General features: G+C 41.8%; 1 protein-coding gene across 8 annotated transcripts in view; it reads right to left on the bottom strand.

Annotated features, from left to right (window-relative positions):
• The window catches only part of LOC102967256 (cytidine monophosphate-N-acetylneuraminic acid hydroxylase), a 334,461-nt gene that overhangs the window by 11,897 nt on the left and 294,707 nt on the right, over positions 1 to 27,857 (bottom strand). For all 8 annotated transcript variants that reach the window (XM_042985584.1, XM_042985586.1, XM_015540452.2 and 5 more), the window contains 5 exons: positions 26,126 to 26,263; positions 23,656 to 23,791; positions 6,442 to 6,582; positions 2,191 to 2,365; positions 59 to 175 (listed from right to left, as the gene is read on the bottom strand). In XM_042985584.1, the coding sequence (XP_042841518.1) occupies positions 59 to 175; positions 2,191 to 2,365; positions 6,442 to 6,582; positions 23,656 to 23,791; positions 26,126 to 26,263 (707 nt within the window). The remainder of the gene's footprint in view (positions 1 to 58; positions 176 to 2,190; positions 2,366 to 6,441; positions 6,583 to 23,655; positions 23,792 to 26,125; positions 26,264 to 27,857) is intronic.

The raw sequence follows: 27,857 nt of genomic DNA, 5'->3' as shown, positions 1-27,857 counted from the left end.
AAGTGGATTTAGAAAGGAAGGAAGAAAGGTAGACAGGAAGGAGCAATTTGCTGCTTACTTCCTCATACGGGTGTTCCCGGCTTGGTCTTTCTTTTGGAAAGGATAAGTCTAGAAAGTCAACCAAATAGTCATATCCTCCAGGAAAAGGGCTGAAGTCCTCATCTGTTTCAATCATCTGTGCAAATGACAACATGGTAAAGGCAAGAAGCATATAAGTCTGGTGGTCAAAGTCTTCTAAAAATCCTAGACTGTGTAAGACCCAAACATCCTTAAATGATGGCAATGAATTGGAGTTCGTATATTCCCTCCCTCAATCTCTCTCTCTCGAACTGATAACATTCAAATCCTAGCCTTCTACACAAGCAAGCTTCTTCACATCACTAACTTCAATCAAATTTACAGAGAAGATTATCATCATCTTGAGTATTGTTAGTAATGAGACAGCAAACGCCATGATAAGTTTGTAGGCAAAGGAAGAAATAAAATGTGCAATGTTTCTCATCATTAAATAGCAGCTAAACAGCCATAGCTTCATGGAAAATTCCAAATATTTTCTCTTTTTCATACTGATTGTCCCACTGAAAGTAATCATTTAGACCAATGCTCTCCAGGTCTCTGGACTTCAAAGACAATTTCCTGAAAAATATTCGGGAGCTAATATAAACATTGATGTAGTGCCTTTGGATGACACAAAGGGTTGGGGGCACAGACCCCTTCCTGCTCCCACTCCTGTGCACCTGAAACGCCATGTATAACTTGACTCCCCCACAATATAATAGCATGTTGACTAGAAGCCTTACCGATAACATAAAACATAAACACATGTTTTTTATGTAATATGTATTGTATACTGCATTCTTACAATAGAGTAAGCTAGAGAAAAAGTGTTATTAAGAGGATCCTAAGAGGGGCACCTGGGTGGCTCAGTCATTTAAACGTCTGACTCTTGGTTCTGGCTCAGGTCATGATCTCGTGGTTCGTGAGTTTGAGCCCTACATCAGGCTCTGTGCTAACAGCGTGGAGCCTGCTTGGGATCCTCTCTTTCTCTCCCTCTCTCTGCCTCTCCCCTGCTGTCTCTCTCCAAATCAGTACACACTACATTGAAAAAAAGAAATTCATAGAATTTACATATATACGGTATATTTACAGTCCTCAATTGTTAAAAAGTCTGCTTATAAGTGTCACTCAAGAGTCAACCGCATTTTATTTCCCAGTGAGGACTTAAAAAAAGTCTTACATCTACTTTTATTTCATTAAGGGAAGAATGCTTTGACACCTCAAAAACAGAGAGGATCTAATCTTGGAATAATGACCATTCATCCCGAGAAAAGAAAGCTGACAACTTTGTAACCGTACTCGTAAGCATACTCAAACCTACTCACCACTGACCGGAGAAATCATTGTCATAGACTGGCACGGACCCCCAGGCCAGGTTTTAGGCATCATTGCCTTTAAGAACGGCAAGAATTGCCTGGTATTACCGTTCAGGGGTTGAAAGGTAAACCTAGGAATAGTCCTCACTCTGAGGGGCCCCAGTCCTTGTCTCTAAGAGCGAATGCTGTCTATTGCCTGATGCGCTGTCCCTAAACTTTGCACACTAAACAGAAGCCGGATAAAATACACATGTGAGTGGCTGGTTACTCCAGCCTCTGCAGTACTCCTGGCCCACTGCGGCTCCCTCTTTCTCTTGCACCTCCTACCTGTTAGTATTTACTTTGCTTTTGGAGACACTTTTAGCTTCGGTGGCCAGGTTATAACCCGAACCGCTTGGCTTGTGAGCCCTGTATGTACGTGCTGCAGCGAATATAAGTGTCAGACCTCCAGCCTAGATCTAGCACTTAACCTTGTGCTTAAACCTCATGGTTTGTGCAATCTGATTCTTACCACAGCTGCCGATAGGAGGCACCTGTTTCTATGTCACCCGGCTACAAGTCAGGTGGGTAGCACCTTCCAGCCCCACAGCGTAAAGAGCTGTTTCTGCCAATGCTAAACAAAACAGAACACCCACAAAACCCACAACAACAATCATGGGACAAGAATGCTCCCAAAGCAAAAGTGAGCTGGACCTGAGGGAACATGCCCTACATTTGGCGCTTAAGGCAGGCTTATTGAGAAATAAACTGGAATGCTCAGGGGGTTTCCTCTAGTTCCATAATACAAGAGCAAAGACAGACAACACTTATGGCATACCCTGACCACCAGGTTGTAATCCTTAAATCCCGCCCAAGTGAAGTATTCTTTTATCCAGGATGAGTGAAGAAATATATCATCTCCTACAGCAGCATTCAAGATGTTCAAATAGGGTTCGAAGTCCCAGGAATCCTTGTAGATCTTGGTCCCCTCTGGAGGCTCTATGATGCCCTTGCTTAAAGACACAGAGGTGACAGTTAGTTGTATTGTGACAATGTGAAGCCCCTGGCACTGATGACTATATTATGGTTATGCGGGACGTTAACGTTAGGGCAAGTCTGGGGACGGGACTATGGGAAAACTCCACATCTTTTGTAACTTTTCCCTAAATATTAAAAAAAAATCATAAATTACATTAAAAATTAAAAAAAAAAAACCATCATTGGATTCCCTCTTCAGTCCTTGTAGGAGAGCTCAGTCTATGGAAGCTGTGTGGCCACATACATGTCCCATAAAGAGATTGGTCCTGGAGGAGCCGGAAGGGTCGTGAAGGTTTACGGGAATGCCTAGAGCGCTGTTACTTCTTTTATTTATTTATTTTTTAATGTTTACTTTTGAGGGAGACAGAGACAGAGTGTGAGCAGGGGCGGGGCAGAGAGAAAGGGAGACAGAATCCGGAACAGGCTCCAGGCTCCGAGCTGTCGGCACGGAGCCCGACGCGGGGCTCGAACTCACAAACCACGAGATCATGACCTGAGCTGAAGTCGGACGCTTAACCGACTGAGCCACCCAGGTGCCCCAAGAGTGCCATACTTCTGGGGAGGCTCCCTCCTGCACACACTTGAGCGACGGCCCCAGACATCTGTTGCGTGTCCAGAAGGCACATTACCCGAGGTGGCTGAGTACGTGTGACACTTTCGGATGCCTCTGCCTATCCAGGTGGAAAGTGGCCGCCTGAAGGAAATCACCGATGGCCGCAGGGCCTGACCGCCCCGCAAGGTGGCTGCGAGGAGGCACCTAGTCAGAGCGTGCGTGTACAAAGGGGGGATTCCACAGGGAGAAAGAAGGGCACGAAGGTGAGAGAAGCCATAAACAAGGAAGGCAAAAGTGAGATCAACAGTCAACCAGACAGTAGCCGTCAGAATGCCTGGATGATTCGGAAACGTCCCACATGAGTTCCTCAGGAGATGTGTGAGGGGTGGGGCCTGAACCCCAGCCTGCACCGAGCTCCTGTGAATCGGCCAGTGTGGTGGGTTTCCAAGTCAGAATACATTTCAAGGTCAAAGTCCATGTCTGGGGGGAAAAAAAAAGGTTGGAAAACCACTGATCTGGGCCCTTTTGATTCAAGTAGCTAAACGATGGAAATGTTGAATATAATGTCATATTTATGTTGCGGATGTCTGCTCACAGTCCCGCCCCCAGCCTCCGCGGAATGGAAGTGTGGGGGAAGCAGCAGCATGACTGGCACTTAGACGGGGCTCAACAAGTCTCTGTTGAGCGTCTCAGCGAGTTTAGCCTAGCTTCGAGAAACAGCCAGAATTTGGGGCCTCTGACACATGGTCCTCCTACTGTACTGATCAAACCACAGCTGAGACGGACAGATGGGCAATTTTATTCTGAAACCTGGTCAGCAATCTGGATAACCGAGTTCTCTGACCTCCCCAGAGCTCTGTCCATCCAGTGCGGAGAGGGAATCACCGCGTGAAACACGGAACCCTGAATCCTAGAAATGGAACGGGATGTGATGGGGGCAAGGGAAATCCAAGGAGGGAAACAGGCACCTGTCTACTAAATACCTGGCAAGTCACTGTAGGTCTGTACGTACCACTTCTCAACACGATGCTTTGGTCCATCATTCTCCCAAAGCTACAGACGCGCTAGCTTCGGTGAGAAATTACTTAACAGAATCCCAAAGCTTCTACCTTGGAAGTCAATCTCAGAGCTACTTCTGCAACTCCTTGCCGGGTCTCGGCTTAAAGCCGCACTCATCTCAGGCCCCCCAGCTGCCTTCTCGACTGGAGCTATTCTCCCTGTAGCCTCTTCCCCAGTTCACGCTCCTCTGCAGGCTGAAATGGTTTCTCCAGGACATAACGCAGTGATGTGCCTGCTTTGCTGAGTAACTTTCTCAAGCGCTAGTTACTCCCAGGCAAGCTCCCTGCGTGGTTTCACGAGGCCTTTGTGACCCCGGCCCCCACACGTGGCGTCTGGCATTCCTGCTTCATGAGGGAAGGACATTTTCACGGCTGTGTCCCTGTACCTAGTAGTACCTAGGCAGGCATACCAAAGGAGCTCAATAAATCGTTTCTGAATGAATGACATACACTTGCTCACCGGTTCAAAGTGTCTGAGCCCATCAAACTCGCAACACCATCGACCCCTCCCTTCGCCAGCACACGCCATTCCCTCTGGAATCTGGAATCTCTCCTTCCCTCTCTCCATCCCTCTTATTCGCTCCCTCTTAATTACTCTACTGGTAATCCCTTCCCCTCTGAGACCTAGCTCAAATGCCAGAGATTTCAGATTGAGTTTTTCTTGACCACACTTCCTGTTCTCCCACCCCCTCCTCCCCTCACCAGGCAGAGTGAAGCACTTAGCCTTCCACGTCCCTCACACTCCGTGTCATTACTGAGAACCCAACAGCGCTATGCTCTTGTCACCCAGAATGTTTGGTAAGATGCAGTGATACAAATGCACATCCCCAGGCTCTACCTCGGATCCAGAGCCCCGGGGGGTGGGGCTCAGGGAACTGCATTTACCCAAGTTCCTCAAGGTTATTCTGTTTGTGAATTCCTGCTCCAGGATGCGCCCGGAGGACAGGACCCGGAAGATACGGAGCTCAGCAAACGCCAAATGACAAAGGCTCTCGAATGCCCTCTGATACCGGAATAATTAACAACTTCTCTTATCCTTGATCTGGAGAGTAAAAACTGCTTTTATCCTAGAAGCACTGGGGGGGATCTTAAAGAATCTGAAGCAGGAAGGAACAGGAACGGTTTTGTATTTTGAAAAGTTTACTCTGGCAGCGATGTAAAAACTTCTCTTACTCTTGATCTGGATAATAAAAACTGCTTTTATGCTAGAAACACTGGGGAGATCTTAAAGAATCTGAAGCCAGAAGGAACAGGAAGGTTTTGCATTTTGAAAAGTTTACTCTGGCAGCAATGTGGAGTGGGGGCTTATACACCTTTTGCCTACGGTCCCTGTAAGAATTAACATTGAATCATTATATCAGGACCCTGGGGGTCCACCAAGGGCACCTCTGACACGAAAGTTTCCTGAAATAATCATTCCCTTTATTATAGGCAAGGTACTCGGGTGTATTCTATTCTGTTCGATTTCATTTTTCAGAAATGCAGGTTGTAATGAATGTCATTGATTTTTACGACCCACCAAAAGCCACCGTGGATTTTGACCAGCAGATTGGAACTGGCTGGTATAGAGAACACAGACACAGGCAAGACAAGTCAGGGGCCACCGTGGGAATCGAGGTTAAAAATTATGAGAAGCTGAATGAAGGCCATGGCAGAAAAGGCTAGGGGCAAGTGATGGAGTTATGGGGGGTTTATGGAGGAGAAAGGACTGGCTTCAACAACCGGTTTCACACAGGAAGTCAGCAAAGGGTCAGAATCGCTAACCCCTGCCTTGGCAGGGGTGAGGCCGGGAGCAGGTGTGACCTTTTGGTTAACTGTGTGATTCGCTCTCTAACTCACCCCGTCAGTTTCTAAATTAGGGTGAGGAACTTATGGTTTCATTTGGCTCAAGACAAGTGTTTATAAAAACATAGGTCTGCGACATCGATGTTAACTTTTCTCGAATTGCACCCCCGATGCGAGGCTACTTGCTCAGATGTGCTCTGCGTGGGACAGGCGGTGGGGTAATGTTTATGCTGATATGAAAACCAGCTCTCGTGTCCGTTGCTTTTTACTTCTTTAAGGCAACTTCTTTTTGAGCCTATCAATGGTCCCTGATAGGAATAAAACACCCTCACCCTTCATCCTCAAATAAGGTTCTGGGATGAGGAAAACATTTGAGTATTTGTTACGTCGCATGAGAAACCTACGGGAAAACTCAATCTTCTCCCCCTTAGATCTGAAAGATACTTAATGGTTTATTTAAACAGTAAGACTTCCGTTTCTAAAGGTGACGTGTGGATCTGATTCCATGAGAATCTCAGCATGCCAGTCAACAAAGACTTAATATTCCTACAAACGAGGACCTGTCAAAAGGCCACAGGTATGCCCTTTATTTTCTCATAAAATTGAAAAACATTCGTAAACCATCCTTAAGACTCTATAAAGACTCAAACCAAACCTGTCTGTCGGGTCCTTTAGCATCCGACTCAGATCGAGAGTGGCTCCAGGCCGTGGGGTCCACGTTACCACATCAGAGTTTTTCTTGATAAGATTGTTGAGTTCATTTGGGTCATTTTTGATGTTTGTTTCCTTAATATACCTGTGAAAATAAGAGCGTGCTTATGTAAGAAGACAATTAATTCTCAGATGCACAGTCTGAGTAGCACGATGCTAGAATTTTTTTGTCTCTTCATTCCCACTTAACCAATAACTTACCGCATGGAAAAATAAAGACTATACTTGGCCTAACGTCCCTAATTAGGGAAGAATTATCAGCCCAAGAAGTTGTACTTCTACTTTGTCTTTAAGTATAATCACATGGTGATTGGATGTAAAAAGACCGACTATTTTTAACAGGTGGGAATAGCACACGCTTGTATTTGATATTAACTAAACGTACAGATGACGAAATATTATTCGATAGGAATAATACTAAGCACTGACCATGAGCTAGTCGACTTTACCTTCACAGCTCTAATGAGACAGCTACCATTCATGCTCTCATTGTAGAGAGAAGGGGACTAAGGTTTTGAAAGGCCAGGTGACTTGCCCGAGGTCACCCCCCTGGATGGCAGCGCCCACCCGGCTGTCCACCACATCGCACAGCCAGGAGGCCACAGGAAGGAGCTCCTCCCCCAGTTTTGGATCCAAGTCTGAAAAGTCACCACTCGTCATGTGCGGTTATGCGCGAGAAGACGGCCATCTGCGAACCAGGAAGCCAGCCCTCACTCGACACTGAGTCTGCAACTTGGTGTTGGACTTTCCAGCCTCCTGAGAAATGAACCTCGGTGGCAGAGCACACGTGCCTTCAGTCATAGCCCTTCCTGACACCTAGCTTCTCACTGTGCTACCGAGCCGAGCCGACCATCTCCCAAATTTAATTCCAAGCCACAATCTTTCTGGAAATCGCCATTTCAGGGTCATATGGGAAGGTGGTGGTGGGGCTGGGGCAGAGAAGGGGCGATCCAGAGAAAAAGGATTTGTCCCTGTGTTTCACCTGACACGGGTTATATAGACGGACGTTTCTATTAAAGGGAATTTAACCTCCTTGAGCTACAACCCGCTCACCTAGGCTGGATACAGAATTTTCGTCAGACAAATACAAAACATATGTAAGCACCTGGATTTCTACAGCACCAGGGGACTTACATCACCTCATGACCCTGGAATCCATTCGGCAGATGTGAGTGAAGACGTCACTCCACCCACAGATGCGAGTAGCTTTTCCCTTCCCACTGGCATTAATGAACCTCCAGCAGGGTAGAACTCACTTCGAAGCAGTTGCCACCATTCTGTCTTCTCTTACGACCTCTGGTCTCAAGATGGTTCACTGCCTGGTCTCTCTGCCTCCCATCTCGTCTCCAAACCACGATACTGTCAGATTACTCTTCCTAAAACACAATGTGTGGTGCTCACAAAATTCTGTCACTTCCTGATGCTTGCCTGTCTCCCTCTCTACAATAATAACAAAATCAATACCGAGGTGCTGCCCTCTGAGGGGTACCGCGAGCGCTGAGAGCAACATTTGTCCATTACTCACACAGAGAAGAGTGGCTTGCCATTACTTTAAAAGGCAGCATTTTAAGTAGCCAAGTGTCCTGTAATCAAGTATGCACGACATCCGGTTCTTCTCCACGTTCTTGGAATTCAGTCTCCTTAACGTCTCTGGAATCTGAATTCCCTTCTCACTCCCTACTGTCACTCACCATCCCCGCCTAGATTATTGTCATGGTTCTCAAACTGGTCTCTAGGATCAGTATTGGCCTTTCCCTTCCCACCGCACAGACACATGACCTAACTCCCCCTCTGATCACATCGCTATTCCTCATCAGACTCTTTTATTGGGCTCCTCATGCCTTCAAGATAAAAATCCAAGCCACTTGCTATGGAAGACACAAGGCTGTTCACTGTGTGGCTTCCTGGTTTCTCCCACCACGCCTCACGTAGCTTCCTTAGTCCCCTATACTGAGCTCTGTCATCTCAGCGTCTTACTGTCTTTTCCGGTCAGTGTCTACTCCTACTTCGAAACTGACCCTCACCGTCTCACCCGGTACTCATTTTCTGACCCCCACTGCCTCCTAAACACACAGGTGTCCTACGCTTTTCGTGCTGTATCATGATGGTTTTTCTCTTCCAGGAGATGATCGCTCAGAACACGATCATTTATCTCTGCTTTTTCAGTACCTAGACCAGTGCTGCTCAGTAAATGATAAATGAGTGCATAATGAACAGTACTGATCAAAGGAAATGACTTTTTAATCTTAGGTCAGTCTTTACAGAAAGATCAGGAAGATATGGGGTCGCTATATAATTCCACAAGAAGGTGGGAAGAATGGAAGCACATCTGCGATAGGATGTATTAAACACAGCAAATAGGATGTGATTAAACATGTGCCGATAGTTCCTCCGAGAACACGGAATGTTCAAGTGAGAACAGTCATGTTTTAATGATGACACAAATGAAGCCTAGAAAAGTCAAATGATTGCTTGTAACTAATGATACAGGGAAGACCTACATTCCACGTGCATGATTTCTTCTATGGTGCTGTGCTGCCTGTAACGGAGGAGAAATCACGGCTGGTCCCTACGGGATTACTGTTAGGAAAACTCATCTTGAGGACTGGTTTCTTTATTATCCAACAGATTTACAATAAATTTATAATTCTGTAATATCCAGCAAACTGGTACAATGACACACGCATTGCCTGTCTGCACACGTCTGTCTTTTGTTCACAGAATGCTCCCGGTAGGGAGGACAAAGAGGCTCGTCACAAAGCAGACGGTGCTCGTAGTTGCTCATGAAAACAATATTGCAGTGAGAGGCTGAGTCACTGCATGTACTAAGGATAAAATAAGTTTTATATATAATTACAGAATCTTATAAAAGCAAAATTAATCTATAAGGTAGTAGCATTTAAAATAAAACTGTGCTTCCAATACGACAACATGGATAAGTTATATATATTGTTTTTCCAAGGGGTTATGGGTGCCATAAAACGTGCAACCTGGGGGCGCCTGGGTGGCTCAGTCAGTTAAGCGTCCGACTTCGGCTCAGGTCGTGATCTCACGGTCCGTGAGTTCGAGCCCCGCGTCGGGCTCTGGGCTGACCGCTCAGAGCCCGGAGCCTGTTTCCGATTCCGTGTCTCCCTCTCTCTCTGCCCCTCCCCTGTTCATGCTCTGTCTCTCTCTGTCTCAAAAATAAATAAACGTTAAAAACAATGTGCAACCTGACTGTATCACAAACATGACTCAAACAAATACGTGAGTTTTAACTACCACGGCTGAAGGGGTTGGGAATAACTATTCGCTTTGTTTTTTTAATTAAAAAAAATCAATTTACATTCAGTATTTTTACTTTTTGAGAATGGCTCTGTGAATTTTAACACACGTACAGATGTGAGCAACCACCACCGCAATCGGTGTACAGAGCGGTCCTATCACCCCTCGAAACTCTCTCGGGTTGCCCCGTTTCAGTCAAACGCTCCCCCCTAGTCCAACCCCTGGCAACCGCTGATCTGTTCTCCACCCCTACGGTTCCGCCTTTTCCAGGGTGCCTTAGCAACAGAATCATCCAAGATGTCAGCTTTTGAGGCCCACTTTCTCCACTTAGCATGACGCTTTTGAGAGTCATTCACGTTGTTGTGTGTTATCAGTCTTTACTTCGCAGTGTATTCCGTGATGTAGACATCGTGGTCTGTTGAGCCATTCACCTGCGAATGATATTTGAGTCGACTTCGTAATCATGAATAGAGCTGCTGTTAATATCTGGGTACAGTTTGGGTGTGAATAAAGGTTTAATTTTTTTTTAGGCCAAATACCCAGGAATGGAATTTCTGGGTCATGTGATAAATGCATGTTGAAAGAAACAGCCAAACCGTTTTCCAGAAGGCTGGGCCAGTTGGACTTCCCAACAGCCATCTGTGAAAGCCCCGTTGCTCTGCATCCTTACCATAACTGGCTACTGTCAATTTTCAAAAGTTTGTTATTTCACTGTGGTTTTAACCTGTGTTTCCTAATGGCTAATGATACGAGCACATCATTTCTTATGCTGATTTGCTTCTATATATCTTCTTTGATGAAGTATCCGTTCAAATGTTGCGTCCACGGATTATTGTTTCCTGACATTGATTTCTGAGAGTTCATTATAGATTCTGGATACACGTTGTTAGTCAGATATTTGATTTGCAAATATTTACTCACGGTCTTTAGCGTATCTTTCACAGAGAAAGATTTTTTAATTTTGATGAAGTCCAAAATATTAAACTTTTCTCTATGGATTGTTTTTGGTGTTATATATAAGAAGTCTTTGCCTAACTCATGGTCATGAAGATTTTCTCCTGCCTTTTCCTCTAAAAGTTGTATAGTTTTACATTTACATTTAGGTCTACGATATCCTTTGACTTATTGTTTTGGTATACAATGTGGGGTCTTAATCGAGATTCATTGTTTGCATGTCAATGTCCAACTGCTCTATTAATATTTACCGAAAAACTCTCTCTTTTCTGTTGAATTGTTTTTGCACCTTTGTCAAAAATCAACGGTTATATTTGTGTGGATCTATTTCTGGACTCTCTTCTCTGCTCCACTGATCCATGTGTTTATCCCTTCATCAGTCTCATGCCATCTTGATTACTGTGGCTTTACAGCAAGTCTTAAAAGTGGGGAGCGTGAGCCCTCCAAATTTATTCTTTTTCAAAACTGTTTTGGCTGTTCTAGTTCCTTTGCTTTTCCTTATAAATTTTATAGTTAGCTTGTCTGTATGGACAAAAAATTCTGTCAGGATTTTGATGGGTACTGCACTGAACCTACAGATTGATTGAGAGATAATTAAATAGGGACTATAACAACACACTCAACCGATAAATCACAAAATTACAAGGTAAATGAGAAAATACTTAGTGATAAAATGAAAACAAAAATACAAAATACAAAACCCATGAAATGTAGTAAAGGCTGTGCCCAGAGGAAAATTGATAGCTCTAACATCTGTATTAAAAAAGAAGACCAGCAGAGAGAATCAATGAAACCAAAAGTTGGCTCTTTGAAAAAATCAAAAAAATTGACAAATCTTTATTAGACAAAGAATAAAAGAAGGCACAGATAACTAAAATCATAAAGAGAAACACTACTACTGACCTTACAGAAAGAACTATAAGATAACACTACGAACAATTGAACACCAACAAATCAAATAACTTAGGTGAAATGGGAAAATTCCTAGGAACACACACAGTGTTTAAACCAACTCAAGAAGAAAATAGGAAACATCCTCATTCTCGAACTCTCCCCTAAACATAGAAAGAAACACTTCCTAATTCATTCTATGAGGTCAGTATTACCCTGATACCAAAGGCAGGTAGGTGACGGGATTAAACTTCCAGCTGTAAAATAAGTAAGTCATGCAGATGAGAAGTATAGCATAGGCACTATAGTCACTAATATCATAATAATGTTTTATGGTGACAGATGGTAACTACATTTATCTTGGTGAGCAGTGAGTGATGTATAGAATTATCAAATCACTATGTTGTACACCTGAAACTAATATGTCAACTTTTTCAAAAATAAAAAAAGTTTTTTTTTTTTTTTTTTTTTTTTTGTTTTTTTTTTTTCAACGTTTTTAATTTATTTTTGGGACAGAGAGAGACAGAGCATGAACGGGGGAGGGGCAGAGAGAGAGGGAGACACAGAATCGGAAACAGGCTCCAGGCTCCGAGCCATCAGCCCAGAGCCTGACGCGGGGCTCGAACTCACGGACCGCGAGATCGTGACCTGGCTGAAGTCGGACGCTTAACCGACTGCGCCACCCAGGCGCCCCTAAAAAAAGTTTTTAAAGATGTTACAACAAAAGAAAATTACAGACTGATACCCTTATGAACACAGATGCAAAAGTCCTCAACAAAATACCAGCAAACAATATCCAACAGCATACTAAGTTGATTATACCCCATGACCAGGTAGGATTTATCACAGAAATGCAAGGGCGGTTCAACATAAGGCAATCAGTAAGGGTATTTCACCACATTAGTAGAATAAAGGAAAAAAGCACATAATCATCTCAATCAATGCAGAAAACGGATTTTACAAAATTCACTACCCTTTCGTGATAAAAAACACTCAGGAAACTAGGAATAAAAGCAAACCTCAACACGATAAATGGTATTTATGAAAAACCTATAGCTAACAACATGCTTAATGGTGAAAGAATGAAAGCTTTCCCCCTAAGAACAGGAACAAGACAAGGATGCTTGCTTTTACTACTGCTATTAAAAATAGTATTGTAAGTTCTAGTGAAAGAAATTAGTCAAGGAAAAGAAATAAAAGACGTCTAACTGGAAAAAAAAGAAGTAAAACTTTATTTGCAAATGACATGACCCTATATATAGAAAACCAAAGAATACACAAGAAAGCTAATAAAATTAATAAGAAAATTTAGTAAAGTTGCAAGGTAAGGGCACCTGGGTGGCTCAGTTGGTTGAGCAACCGACTTAGGCTCAGGTCATGATCTCACAGCTTGTGGGTTTGAGCCCTGTGTCAGACTCTGTGCTGACAGCTCAGAGCCTGGAGCCTGCTTCGGATTCTGTGTCTCCTTCTCTCTCTCTGCCCTCCCCCAATTTGTGCTCTCTCTGTCTCTCTCTCTCTCAAAAATAAATAAACAATAAAAAAAATTTTTTTAAGTTGCAAGGTATAAGGTCAACAAACAAAAATCAGTTATGCTTCTGTAAACCAGCAAAGAACAACCAAAAAAGGAAATTAAGAAAACAATTCCATTTACAATAACATCCCAAAGAATAAAATACCTGGGAATAAATTAATCAAAGGGGTAAAAGATTTGTACACTGAAAACTACAAAACACTGATGAAAGAAATTAAGAAGAACTCAGTAAAAGACCTCCTATATTCACAGATTTGAAGAGTTATTATTTTTAAGATATCAATACTCCTCAAAACAATCCTTTTTTTTACAGAAATGGGATAGTTGACTGGAATGGAACTGATTCTCAAATTCATGTGGAAATACAAGGGTCCCTGAATACCTGAAACAATTTTGGAAAAGACAAAGTTGGAGGACCAACACCTTGCTACAAAGCTAGAATAATCAAAACAGTGTGACACTGGCTTAAAAATAGACATATAGACCAATATAATAGAATTAAGAGTCCAGAAATGAACATCGAATACATCTATGGGTAACTGATTTTTGACAAGGGTGCCCATATCTTTCAACACAGAGAGAACTGTCCAGAGACAACTGGATTTCCACAGGCAAAAAAGATTAATTCAGACCCTTACCTCACACCATATACAAAAATTGACTCAAAATTGATTAACAACCTAAATATAAAGGCTAAAAACCATCAAACTTTTCAAATAAAACATACGAATAAATTTCTGTGACCTTGGATTTGGCAATGTATTCTTAGATATGACACCAAAAGCATAAGCAATGAAAGAAAAATCAATAGATTTGATTTCATATTGATGAAGAACTTTTGTACATCAAAGGTTATTATCAAGAAAGTGAAAACAGAGTCTGTAGAGAGTGGAAGAAAATATCTGCAAATAACACACCTGATAAGGGATTAATACCCATATAATATTTAAACGCTCCTACAGTTCAATCATGATAGCCCAATTTAAAAATGAGCAAAATGTCATAGACTCTAAGTCTAAAGTTCTTTCTTGTCTAGCAAGAAAGCAGACACAGGATTAAAATGTGAGAGATGGCTAATGTCCAGGAAAAACCAAGAGCCCCAAATAAGGGTCCTTGTCCCATTTTTATTAGGATCAGAAGGCTTACAAACATGGTGATGGACGTGCACAAACAGACAATGAAACTGTGAACATTAACTCATGGGCATGAGGGAAAGGGGGTCTTGAAGATATTCAGGGTTTAGGGGTTTGGGTTAATACAAAACAAAATCCTGGCACCAGGTGGCTGGGTAGAAGGTTGCTTACAGGGGACATGAGACACCACCTCTGTTTATCTTAGCTAGCCTAGGGGATGAGACAGATAGGACACATGACCTCAGGGTTAACAAGGCACCTTTTCCTTTGTTAATCATCTCTGATCTGGGCAGCTTCACCGGCAGTGCAGCAGTCTATAGTCCTATTTACTTGTTTACCGAATTTGGTCCTTTCCTCCTCTGAAAGCAGCTTTCTGCTACAGCACTAAATTGGGGGGTGCTTTCACCCTGAATACCTAATCTTGCTTACCTCATATACCTTTGTATGGGGGCCTTTGCCCCCCTCTCCATTCTGGGGGCCTTTGCCCTCCTCTACTCTATGTTGGGGGCCTAGTCTTGTTTACCCAGGCTTGGGTGTGAGCATCCTATGGCTTTGTAATTCTTTATGCCTATTAACCCATCAGTGCAGGCTCAAGGAATTCCTAAGCTTATTCCCCATAGCAAAGGGGTGCCTGGCTGGCTCAGTTGGTTAAGCTTCTGACTTTGGCTCAGGTCATGATCTCGCAGTTCAGAAGTTTGAGCCCCAGGTCGGGCTTTGTGCTGACAACTCAGAGCCTGGAGCCTGCTTCAGATTCTGTGTCTCCCTTTCTCTGCCCCTCCCCCACTCACACTTGCTTTCTCTCTCTCTCTCTCTCTCTCTCTCTCTCTCTCTCTCTCTCTCTCTCTCAGAAATAAACATTAAAAAATGAGCAAAGAACTTGAATAGATGTTTATGCAAAGAAAATATAGAAATAGTTAATAAGCACATGAAAAATGATCAAATAATAAGCACTAGTCATTAGGGAAATGCAACACAAAGCTACAATGAGTTACCATTTTACAACTGCTAGAATAGATATAATCCAAAAAATGGAACTAAGTGTTGGCAAGTGGAGAAACTGGAACCCTTGCACCTTGCTGGTGAGAACATGAAATGTTGCAACCACTGTGGAAAATAGTTTGGGACTTTCTTTTTTGGCTTAAGTTTATTATTTTGAGAAAGGAGGGGAGGGGCAGAGATGGAGAGAGAATCCCAAGCAGGCTCCACTGATGGCGCAGAGCCTAATGTGGGGCTCAATCCCACCAACCATGAGATCATGACCTGAGCTGAAATCAAGAGTGGGACGCTTAACCAACTAGACACCAGGCATCCCCAGTTTGGTAGGTTCTTTAAAGTTAAACATAGAATTACCATAGGATCCAGCAATTTCAGTCCTAGGTATATATCCCATTGAAAATAGGAACTCAGATACTTGTATACCACTGTTCGTTGAATCATTATTCACAATAGTCAAAAGTTGGACACAACTCACTTGTCCAACAGAAGAATGGATAAACAAAATGTGGTGTATCCACACAACAGAATATTATTCAACCATAAAAAAGAATGAAATTCTCATACAACTGGGAAGAACTTTAAAGCCATTATGCAAAGTGAAATAAGCTAGACAAAAAAGACAAATATTTTATAATTTTTCTTATAAGAAATATCCACAATAGGCAAATTCACAGAGACAAAAAGTAGATTAGATTTTATCAGAAATGGAGGGAAGGGTAAAGAGAGAGTTACTGCTTGATGGGTGGGGTTTCTGTTTGAGATGAAAAAACAAGTTTTAGAAATAGTAGTGATGGTTGCATAACACTGTGAATGTAATTAATGCCACTGAACTGCACATTTAAAAATGGTGTAAATGGCAAATTTCATTATATATAGTTTACCACCCCCCCCAAATTATACTGCATCATTACCAAGAAGGGCTTCCACCAGGAATGCAATATTGGTTTAACATATGAAAGCCAATCATTAATAGACTAGAATATAATCATCTCAGTAGACACAGAGAAGGCATTTGACATATCATTTGACATTTAAACTAACATATTCATTTAAATATCCATTAAACTATATTTGTAAACTGAATTCTGAAGTTGGTGCTTTCTAAAAACTTTTCTAAGTTAGCACATGTTTGCGATAATATAAAAGCTGTCATCATCATATTGCACTGTTCTTAATGCAAGATGGTTCTATTGACAGATGAAGTATCCCCAAGGGTAAGATGCTTAAAAATATTGCATTTAATAATTAGGATTAGTGATTGGCACTATAGAAACGTACTTAGGGGCACCTGGGTGGCTCTGTCAGTTAAGCATCCCGACCCTTGGTTTCAGCTCGGGTCACGATCTCACAGTTTATGAGATGGAGGCCCACGCCCAGCTTTGCACTGACAGCACGGAGCCTGATTGGGATTCTCTCTCTCCCTCTCTCTCTCTTCCCCTCCCTCCCTCCCTCCCTCTCTGTCTCTAAATAAATAAATAAATACATACATACATAAATACATAAATACATACATACATACATACATAAATAAGAAAGAACTATACTTAAGAATATTTTAAAATTTTGTCCTTGATCTTCCCATGTTTATTTCTCTACCACAAGAAGTTTAGCTAACCTCCACCTTCTCATATAGATACAGAAAATACATGAAAAAGTTTTTTTCCTTGTGATGAGAACTTGTAGGGTTTACTGTCTTAGGAACTTTCGAGCATTCTGTACAGCAGTGTTAACTATAGTTGTGTTAAAGATTACATCCTCGTGACTTACTTATAACTGGAAATTTGCACCTCTGACCATCTCTGTCACATTCTCCAACCCCAACCCCTGCGTCTCTCTAGTAACTGCAACTCTGAAGTCTTTTTATAGGGTTTGGGTTTGGGCGGACTTTTTTTTTTTTAGATTTGACATATAAGATAATATGGTATTTATCTTTTTCTGTCTGACTGATTTCACTTAACATAACGTCCTCAAGGTTCATCCAATGTTGTAACAAATAGCAAGTTTTCCATCTTTCGTATGGCTGCATAATATTCTATTGGTATTCCATAATACCACATTTTCTTTACCCATTCAACCACTGTTGGACACTTAGGCTACCTCCTGTTTGGTTTGGGCTATTATAAATAATGCTGCAATGAAATTGGAGGTGCATTTCTTTTCAAGTTAGTGCTTTCATTTTCTTTAAATAAATACCCAGACGTGGAATTGCTAGATCATACAGTCTTTCTATTTTTTATTTTTTTTAAGGAACCTCCATACTGTTTTCCATGGTGGCTGCATTAATTTACATTCTATTAACAGTGCATAAGGGTTCTTTCTCCACATCCTCTCCAACACTTATTTTTTTGTGGTTCTGATAATAGTCATTCTGATAGGTGTGCAGTAATATTTCATTGTGGTTTTGATTTGCATTTCCCTGATGACTAGTGATATTGAGCACCTTTTCACATACCTGTTGCCCATCTGAATGTCTTCTTTGGAAAAATGTCTATTCAGGTCCCTTACTTGTTTTGAAATTGGATTCTTTTCTGCTGTTGAGTTGTAGGACTTCTTTATATATTTTGGGTATTATCCCCTTATGAAATCTATGGTTTGCAAATACTTTCTCCTGTTCCATAGGTTGCCTTTTAATTTTGCTTATGACTTCCTTTGCTGTGCAAAAGCTTTTTAAATATAGTCCCATTTGTTTATTTTTGTTTTTGTTGTCCTTGCTTTTGTTGTCAAATCCAAAAATCATCTCCGAGCCCCATGTCAAGGAGGTTACTGCCTATGTTTTCTTCTAGGAGTTTTATGGTCTCAGGTCTTACATGTAACTCTTTAATATATTTTGAATTAATTTTTGTGAATGGTGTCACACAGGGGTCTGGTTTCATTCTTTTACATGTGACTATCCAATTTTACCAGGACCGTTTAATGAAGTGTCTTTTCCCCAGTGAATATTCTTAGCTCCCTTGTCAAAATGTTTATTTCTCAGGTCTTGATTCTGTTCCACTGGCCTATGTGTCTGTTTTTAATGCCAATACCATACTGTTTTGATTACTGTAGCTTTATAATATAGCTTGGAATCAGGAAGTATGATGTCTCTTGCTTTGTTCTTCTTTTTAAGGGCTGCTTTGGATATTTGGGGTCTTTTGTGGGTCCATACAAATATTAGGATTATTTTTTCTATGTCTGTAAAAAATGCCTGTGGAATCTTGATAGGGATGACACTGGGTAGTATGGACACTTTGACAATATTAATTCCTCCAATCCATGAACACAGATTATCTTTCCATTTATTTGTATCTTCTTTGATTTCTTTCATCAACGTGTTATATTTTCAGTGTAGAGATCTTTCACCTCCTTGCCTAAATTTACTCTTAAATATTTTATTATTTTCAGTGCTATTGATATTATTGTTTAATGTCTTTTTCAGATAATTTGTCATTAGTATACAAAAACCCTGATTTTGTATGTTCATTTTGTATCCTGCAGCTTAACTGAATTTGTGGATCCCATTGAGTTTTTGATGACATTTCTTTGTATGACTTAAAAATTTTTTAAATGTTTTATTTATTCTTGAGAGACAGCATGAGCGAGGAAGGGGCAGAGAGAGAGAGAGAGGGGGACACAGAATCCGAAGCAGACTCCAGGCTCTGAGCTGTCAGCACAGAGCCTGACATGGGGCTCCAACTCACAAACTGTGAGATCATGACCTGAGCCGAAGTTGGATGCTCAACTGACTGAGCCACCCAGGAGCCCCTGTGTGATTTTTATAGTTGCTGCTCTGGGGATTGCAATTAACATACTTAACTTTCCAGTCTACTTAAAAATGTTGTAGCACTTATGGTAGAATGTCAAAAACTTTCCACTACACAGGGCCCTTTATGTTAATGTTGTCTTACGTATCACACCTGCATACATTGAAAATCCCATCAGACCATGTTATAATTGTTGCTTTCAACTGTTTAACATTTTTTTAAAGAACTTAGGAAAAAATGTCTTAATGCGTAGACAGTTATTACCATTTCTGTAGCTCTCTCTCTCATCCTTGAAATTCCAAGTTTCTCTTTAGTACCATCTTCCTTTCCTCTAAAGAACTTTCTGTAGCATTTTCTTTTCATGTTTATTCATTTTTTCATAGAGAGAGATAGATAGTGTGAGCAGGAGAGGGACAGACAGAGTGGGAGACACAGAATCCGAAGCAGGCTCCAGGCTCTGAGCTGTCAGCACAGAGCCCCATGTGGGGCTCAAACCCAGGAACTTGGAGATCATGACTTGAGCCAAAGTCGGACGCTCAACCGACTGAGCCACCCAGGTGCCCCTCTTTAGCATTTCTTTTAAAGTAGGTCTGCCGGTAATGAATTGTCTTCATTTTGGATCATCTGAAAATGTCTTTATTTTACCTTCATTTCTGAAGGGTATTTTCACTGGATATAGTCTGGGTTGACAGTTCTTTTCTTTAAGCACCTTAAAAATGCTTTTCTAAAAAAAAAAAGATTTAAAAAAAATGCTTTTCTACTACCTGCTGGTTTCTGTGGTTTATGATTAGGAACCCACAGTTACTTGAATTTTCCTCTATGTTTAAAGCATTATTTTTCTCTGCCTGAACTTCTGTTTTTCCACAGGTACAGACCATCTCCTTCCCCTTCTGATCCAACCTAAGTCTGGAGGGAAACTCCATTCTTAACTTCTCAGGTAGGGATGCCTTTGTGGGTGCCATCAGGAAAAGTCTTTCCTTCTCAAATTTAGCTTAAAGATTAAGACACTTAAAACGTCCATTACCTTGTCTGGGTCCCCTTCTGTGGTCACACCTTAGACTACAAGATCAGCTGAAAGGATGCCATTTATCTGCATTCAGGCCACAAGCTTTGACATGAAACATGTTTATTTAAGCCAAATAAGGAAATGCTCTGTTCTTCTCCTTCTTCTTTTTTAACTGAAGCTTCTACAATACTTCATCGCTGGCCTGGCTTTCACAACTTTCCACGGTGTCATGTGGCAAATATTGTTGCTGAGGTGATACTGTAACTAAGAATATGTAAGCAATAGAATCACCTGTTTTAATCTTCTTCAACAGACTCTCTTGGACTTAGAAATGCTTTCTCTTTGTATCTCTGAACCTAGGTCCACCGTTGTCCAAGACAGTGAGCTATGTGACAATATGGCAAAAGCATTACCACAGTCCAGTCTCTCAGTCCTCAGCTATTTCCATGTGGCGTGACAGCTGTGGATGACAGCGGGTTCTCTTCCCCACTCCTTTCTCCATTACCTTAAGGAACAGATAACCTTTAGCTGGCAGGCATAGCGGTTGTGAAACTGTTGACGTAGTTCTGTGTCAGCCGGTTAAAAGCTGCTTCTCTGAGTTCCTGAGTGTCTCCTTTGCTACCCTGAGACCTCCTGGCTCTCTCTCTCAGTTCCATCAATTAGAAGATTAAAGCTTGTGGGAGCGGAGCCTTCAGGACCTGATCCAGCATTAACTGGTGTGTGTTCTGATGGCTATCCTGGTTCGTAACTACATTGAATCTTAGCGCCATTCAAGTGAAATCTCTGTGCTATGTCTACCATAGCAGGCACTGGAAAGTTTGTTTTGGTTACATTAACTGATGGCCATGTAGCTCTATACCAAGATTGAGTGTGAGACAGAGTCATCTACTGATAACTCTATTTTCTTTAGAAAACTAAAGAATTTAGGGAAAACCTGAGGGGAGTTTCTGAGGGCCATCAACTGCCAGCAGTATTGGAGATGCTCATTCCCTTGGTTCTGTGTAAGTTTCACTCGACACCGACAACCCTTCTCTGGTTCCCTAAGTCCTTCATTTGCTGTCTACCTCCGTTAATTCAACTCATGTCTATCCTCTGTCCCTCAGATTAAACATGCATCAATAGGGTTAATAGATGGGCATGTCTCCTGTGTTACCAAAGGCTCCAAAATTTCATTCCTACTTTGGCGCTGTTTCTTGTGATAAGATTGCTTTTGACATACGCATTTTTAAAAGGTGTGTATGTTTATACATGAACACATTCTTTGAATTTATATCTAGGCTTATCCAGCAATTCCAAAAGGTTTCTAATAAGGGCTATGCTCCTTCAAAGTAAGAAGTTCTTAGGGAAAAAAGTACATCTGGGTTTCTTTTTAAGTTTAAAAATGTAACTGATATAGCTGCTTAGTGGGGAAGCACAGTAACATTTCAAGTACATGGACCTTCCTTATAGAAAACACAATTGAGGACTGAAAAAATAAACAGTATTTCTCTAGCCACAGTAATTACAGTACTTCTCAATGGGACACATCTTGATCAGAGTACATCTCAATTCAAATACTAACTTTTCATCAAGAAACTTTATCAACATTTAAATTTCATAATACTTACAGTTGAAAGAGTAGATTCACTTGTTCAAGTTATTCCAAACATGCTTAAAAGTTTTTCAGTAAGTGAATCAAGCACCAAAAATATTTTTTCATGTAGTACTCACCTGTACGTTGATAAAACTGCTTCATCTTTCTTGGGAAGAACTGATTTGACTTTGAAGCAAAATGGATTTGTTTTCAAACTACCCAAGTTTACTGCCCAAGTTTAGTAAATTCAGTAACTCTTGGGTAAACTCATTAGTATTGACACTGAATTCAAAGAGGGCAATGCATAAGTTGAAAAGCAGTGGCAAATTATAAACAGTAACAAAGCATTGTTCAAATCTGGTTTGTAATTTTTGCAGTTTATATACTCCTGCCAATTACAAATAACGTCTTCTGCATATTGATTCATGTTAGAAAATGTGTAAAATCATTATTGAATTGTATTAGAAAAAGATTCAATTTCAATATAACATTCAACCTGTATGACTAAGTCACAAATACATGTTTCCTCTCCCTGGAGCTTTAAATGTAGCTTGTTCGTATGCAGTATAATATCAGAGAAATGTTAGTCACGATGCCAGATTCTTTCTATGATTCCTGAACGTTTGGTAAGCATTCTTTTTCTTTCAGGAAAAATTTGCACTTTTTTTTTAAGTAGGCTTCACGCTCAACGTGAGGCTTGAACTTGTGTTCAAATGTGTCCCTATTTTCCTTAAGATCTTTTCCTTAAGCTAGAAAAATACGTTAAATATATTTTAACATAGTAACTAGTTCAATCGAATTTCCAAGTACAATGAACACAACTACCGCTGTGAAACGAGCTCTCTACGTAACATAGTCAACAAAACACATTACAACACCGTATCGGTGCATGGAAAACATAATTCCAACCCAGTCGATCCACCGACGCCAACTTCTGTAATCCTCAACTGCACTAAGGCCACTTTAAAAGTGCTCATAGCCACGCGTGGCGGGTAGTTACTATATTGGACAACTCAGCCCTAGCAGCTCCAATCGATGTCTCAAAGGACATTAATGATCTTGCAAATGTTTAGTTGAACTTTTAGGAATTCATAGGAAATTCTGGACGTTTCCTTCTTATCAAAGGGTCTATGTTTTGAGAGAAAAGAAAAAGCATTTCTCCAGCTCAGGCATCTGGTAGTAGTCAAGTCCCCAGGAAGGACAATCCGATCTAAAGACAGTGGTTAAGACGCACGAAAAACAATGTTCCTTAAATCTGAAAGCCCCCTGGGATAGATATTCCTATTTGAGAGAAAGTTTATTAAAAGTCAGCTGCTGACTCTTTCAAAGATGACCTGGTATCAAAGTGACTATAACAAGTGAATTTTGCGCAAGACCCAGTACTGACACGAATGACTATCATTCTTGCACCGTTAAACTGAAGACATTTAAATAACATTTTAACATTTAACATTAAAAACAACATTTAAATAACATTCTCAAAGAAACTCCACCAACCTCCAAAAACACAATTGAAAAACCAGACCAAGAGTTATAGTCGCCAACCATTTCGCATACCCCAGAATGAGAAGGGAGCTTCAATGTGATGGGGACACGATTGTCTACTCTGGGCCGCCGCGTGGTGAAGAGAAGACAGCTTTGGCACCAGGCGCGCCAGAGTTCACTTCTCAACTCCAGCGTTTCCAACAGCCCGGCTGTGCAAGTCCCATGCCTCTCTGAGTTGGATTCCCTATCGCAAAAATGGTGTAATAGTACCGACCCCACAGCATCCCTGGGAAGATGGATTCGAATGGCGTGGCTAAAAGTCCTAGGTTAGTTCCTGGCATGTACTCAGCCCACAGCCGTCGCCTTCACCCTTTCCAGGATCCTTTCAGAGACAATCTCTCTGAATGGATTCTAGCTGCCAAGCACGGCTTTTATTCATGCTCTGTGTTCTCAGGCAGCCTATGAAGCAAGTTCTAGACTGCTTCTCCTCACTCATTCCCATTCCGTGTTGATTCCCAGCTAAACAACTCATCCAGCATACATTAACTTAGGCATAAAAATGTGGTACCAAACGTCCAGCCATACTTGTCTGATGGGTGAGATTCCACAAAATACCCAGCAAAGGGGCAATAGATTCGGGGTTGTAGGTCCTTCACCAGCCGGGCCTTGTAGTTCAAGAGCTTCTTCCTCTCTGCTTTAATGAATTGGGCTTTCCATTCCTCTGCAATGACAGGGCTTGGGTTAGAATCTCCCCAGTTCAGAAATCACAGAAAAACAGAAGTTCTGGTAACTATTTCCGGAGATAAAATTGATAGACTAACACGGAACAGAACAAAGCTCTGTGTCATGACTGAAAAGTGCTCTCTGCCCCCAAACGCTTTACTTTGAAAATTTCAATTTATTACTAGGAAAATGTTACCAAACCGGCCAAAGACACTGAACTCTCTCCTTGTCTATGGCAACTCACTGGGACCCTAGCTGAAGACAAAGGGCAGCACGCATGGCTGTCCTTTGTGTGCATGCGCATTCTAAGGGTGCTGTAATTCCTGTACGCGTTAACCCTTTTCTAACATGGACATGACTTTATCATTTTGGTAGATTATAAAAGCAGCGTGTGTCCCTCATACTCCGGCAGGTGCACAGCGGTTGACAGCATGAATGCTGGAGTCAGTTAAGACTGAGGATGAAAACGCAGCTCCCCCAGGTGCATTAAGTCTATTCCCTCTTCTGCGAGTGGGTCGTCACCCCTACCCCACAGGTTGTTTCTCTGTTCACTCGCTCACTCACCCATCCAATTTTTTTAATGAGAACCTACTGCGTGCCAGACAGTTCTAGGTGCTGAGAGTCCAGTGGTGAAAAGATAAAGCAGGCCCCTGCTCTCATGGAGTATTTATTCTAGTGAGAGAAGCAAATAATGAACAAGGACATAAATAAGGTCATTTCAAAGGGCGATGAGCTAGGAAGAAAGTAAACCAGGACAAGGGGCAGAGTGGCTGGGGTAGAGGGGCATCGTCAGACAGAGCCGTTGGCAAAGGTGACATTGGAGTCATAAAACCCAGACACAGACATAGAAGGCGCTGACCACGTGATCAGGGGCAAAAGAACTCCAGAGGGTCGAAAGGGCAAATACAAAGGCCCAGGGCAGGAACGCACTTGGTGTATCGAGACTGGGGAATGAATGACAGGTCGGTGTGGACTGATCTATAGCAAGCAACGGGAGACAGGCAGGAAAGGAAGCGGGGGAATCAGGCAGGGCCAGAGCATGCAGGGCACCGCATCAGGGAGTTGTTCCTATTGTTATCACTACTGAATTTGATAAACACAGATAAGGACACAGAGAAATGAGTTACCCAGAACCCAGCCGTACCAGCACTCGTATACTCCAGACCTTTTTAGAAATGGGTGCATGTATTCATTCACATACACATACACATGTTCACACGGGAATGGGATCATTCTAGCTAACCTTTAATGGGCATATTTTGCCTCCCCAGTTAACTCCCTAAGACAGGCACCTTCCTCTCTCACGCGGTTTTGCACCCTGGTGGGCAATGAATACAGACCTATAGAAGAAAGGAAGGAACCGAACAGAAGCTTGCTTCAGACTGCAAGTAATATTTCTGCCGCATTGCTAGAGATCATGTACCAAACGTTAATTTACTAAGTAGACATATATTGCACACTTACAGCGTCAGCATTGAGGATACCACTTACACACTTTCTCCCATCCCAACCCAGTACCACCCCTAGACTCAGAGCAGAAGAGGCCTTGCCTTGGACCCTACGCTTTTCTCCCCCTAGGTTTGAGACAGAGTTGACATATAACATTGTAGACGTTTAAGGTATGCAACGTGAGGATCTGATACGCGTCTGTATTGCAAAATGATGATCACAAGGAGGTTAGTTAACACCTCCATCACCTCACATAATTACCATTTTGTGTGTTCGGTGAAAACCTTTGGGACCTTTTCTCCCAGCAACTCTTCAGTGTATAAAACAACACTGTTAACTATCATCACCACGCCGCACGCTACATCCTCAGAATTCACTCCTCTTATAACTGGAAGTGTGGACCTTTGACCGACGTCTCCCCATGGCCCCTGCTCCCTAACCCCCGCAGCGTCACCTGTAGTGACGGCACTCCTCCCGTGTATGAGCGTTCCGTGGGGCCTAGGGGACACGCCTACGTCAAGTGGCACACACTCTGCTCTGAACTACCTTCCAAGAACATTGAAGTCTGGATCACCAATGTTGGACCTTTCCTGCTCGGCTCTATGGTCTACACCATGAATCAAAATGATGCAAATGATTTTTTTTCTTGACTATTCCTCAGATGTACCCTAATAGCCTTAATGTTTCTTTCATGCTCCATCATCATATTTCGAGCTGGAAACGTTAGTTTGTCTGTCTGTGCTTTGCAAGTCTGGTTTCCCAGTAAGACTGTAAACTTCTTGTGGGGAGTTTAACCATATCTTAATTATCTTTGTGTTTATTCTCACAGCATTTAACAAAGCACCATGCCTCTCTTTGGCATCGCTCTGATGTAAAATATTACCGGTAAATTTTCCACCACTGAAAGTCATTGGAAAGCCTGATGCTCCTCCAGCAAAATCACTCATCATTAGAGCAACCTTCTCAGGCAACCTTCCCCCATTGGGTCTGGTGCAGTCCACTGTGTTAAGTATCTTATGACCTGTGGAAAAATAAAGTGGGATGGGTTTTCAGGGTGAAATCTTGAACATCATACAGTTTGAATTCCCAAGCCAACGAAGTCTCCCATGTATGTCTGTTTAATGTGACTCATCTGATCAGAGAAGAATTACTTCTATCCAAGGAAAAAGGTGAGGAAGATTTGAAAACCTAAAATCTTCAACAGCATTTTTGTTTTTAAGTTTCAAGCGAATAAATTCATCCTATTTGATTTTATTTGGTGGGTTCTGGATGTCCCATGAGGACAATTAGCTTGATTTCACTCCAGGATCACAGACAGATTACTTCCTCAGTCAATTATCTCTAGACGTTGAGCCCAAAGAATGCAGAGGAAGCGTGACGGGATCAACAGAAATTTCAACCTTCCACAAATTCCATTCAATGATTGTTAGGGCAGTAAAGCCATCTTCCCACATGAAAGGCAGAAGTGCATGATTAGATTACATGATAATATTTCAACAGATAATAAGACATTTATCAGAATGGCTAAAATAAAAAACACAAGAGGGGTGCCTGGCTGGCTCAGTTGGAGAAGCATGTGGCTCATGATCTTGGTGTTACGAGTTCAAGCCCCATGCCAAGTGGAGAGATTATAAACTTATAACATGTAAGTTTATATAAATGAATAAACTTAAACACACACACACACACACACACACACACACACACACACTTACACACGAAACCATAAGTGTTGGCGAGGATTTGGAGAAAGGGGAACCCTCCTGTGCTGTTGGTGGGAATGCAAACTAGTGTAGCCATTGTGAAAAACAGTACAAGGGCTCCTTAAAAAGCTAAAAATAGAATTACTTTATTATCCAGTAACAGCACTACTGGGTATGTACCCCCAAAATACAAAAAGACACTAATTCAAAGGGATACATGCACCCCTATGTTTATTGCAGCATTATCTGCAATAGCCAAACTATGGAAGCAGCCCAAATGTCCATCGACTCATGAATGTGTAACATACAGTGGAATATTATTCAGCCATAAAAAAAGAATGAAATCTTGCCATTTGCAATGATGGATGGAGCTAGAGAGTATAATGCTAGGCAAAATAAGTCAATCAGAGAAAGACAAATACCATATGACTTAACTCATACGTGGAATTTAAGAAACAGAACAAATGAGCAAAGGAGAAGAGAGAGAGAGAGAAACCAAGAAACAGACTCTTAACTACAGAGAACAAACCTGGTTACCAGAGGGGAGATGGGTGGGAGGATGGGTGAAATGGGTGATGGGAATTAAGGAGCGCACCTGTGTTGAGTATAGGGTGATGTATGGAAGTGTTGAATCACTAAATTCTGCGCCTGAAGCTAATAAAACACTGTATATTAACTGCACTGGAATTAAAATCTCAAAACGTAAGACATTCAATAAAGGCAGTTTGAAGAAATTACTATATGCAATATACAGAATATCTGTTGCCTTCTGAAAAAGCTTTGCACCTCTCACTACATAGACAACATTACTGGTAATACGTTCTTTGGAAAGATTATCTGAGCGATAGCACACTGTTCTAAGGCAAGGACAGAATACATTTTATTCCATGGGAAATGAAGATAGCAGAAGAT

Source organism: Panthera tigris, chromosome B2, assembly GCF_018350195.1.
Source record: "Panthera tigris isolate Pti1 chromosome B2, P.tigris_Pti1_mat1.1, whole genome shotgun sequence".
Lineage (NCBI taxonomy): Eukaryota > Metazoa > Chordata > Mammalia > Carnivora > Felidae > Panthera > Panthera tigris.
Note: the sequence above shows the minus strand (reverse complement) of the source record. Positions and strands in the feature narration are given on the sequence as shown.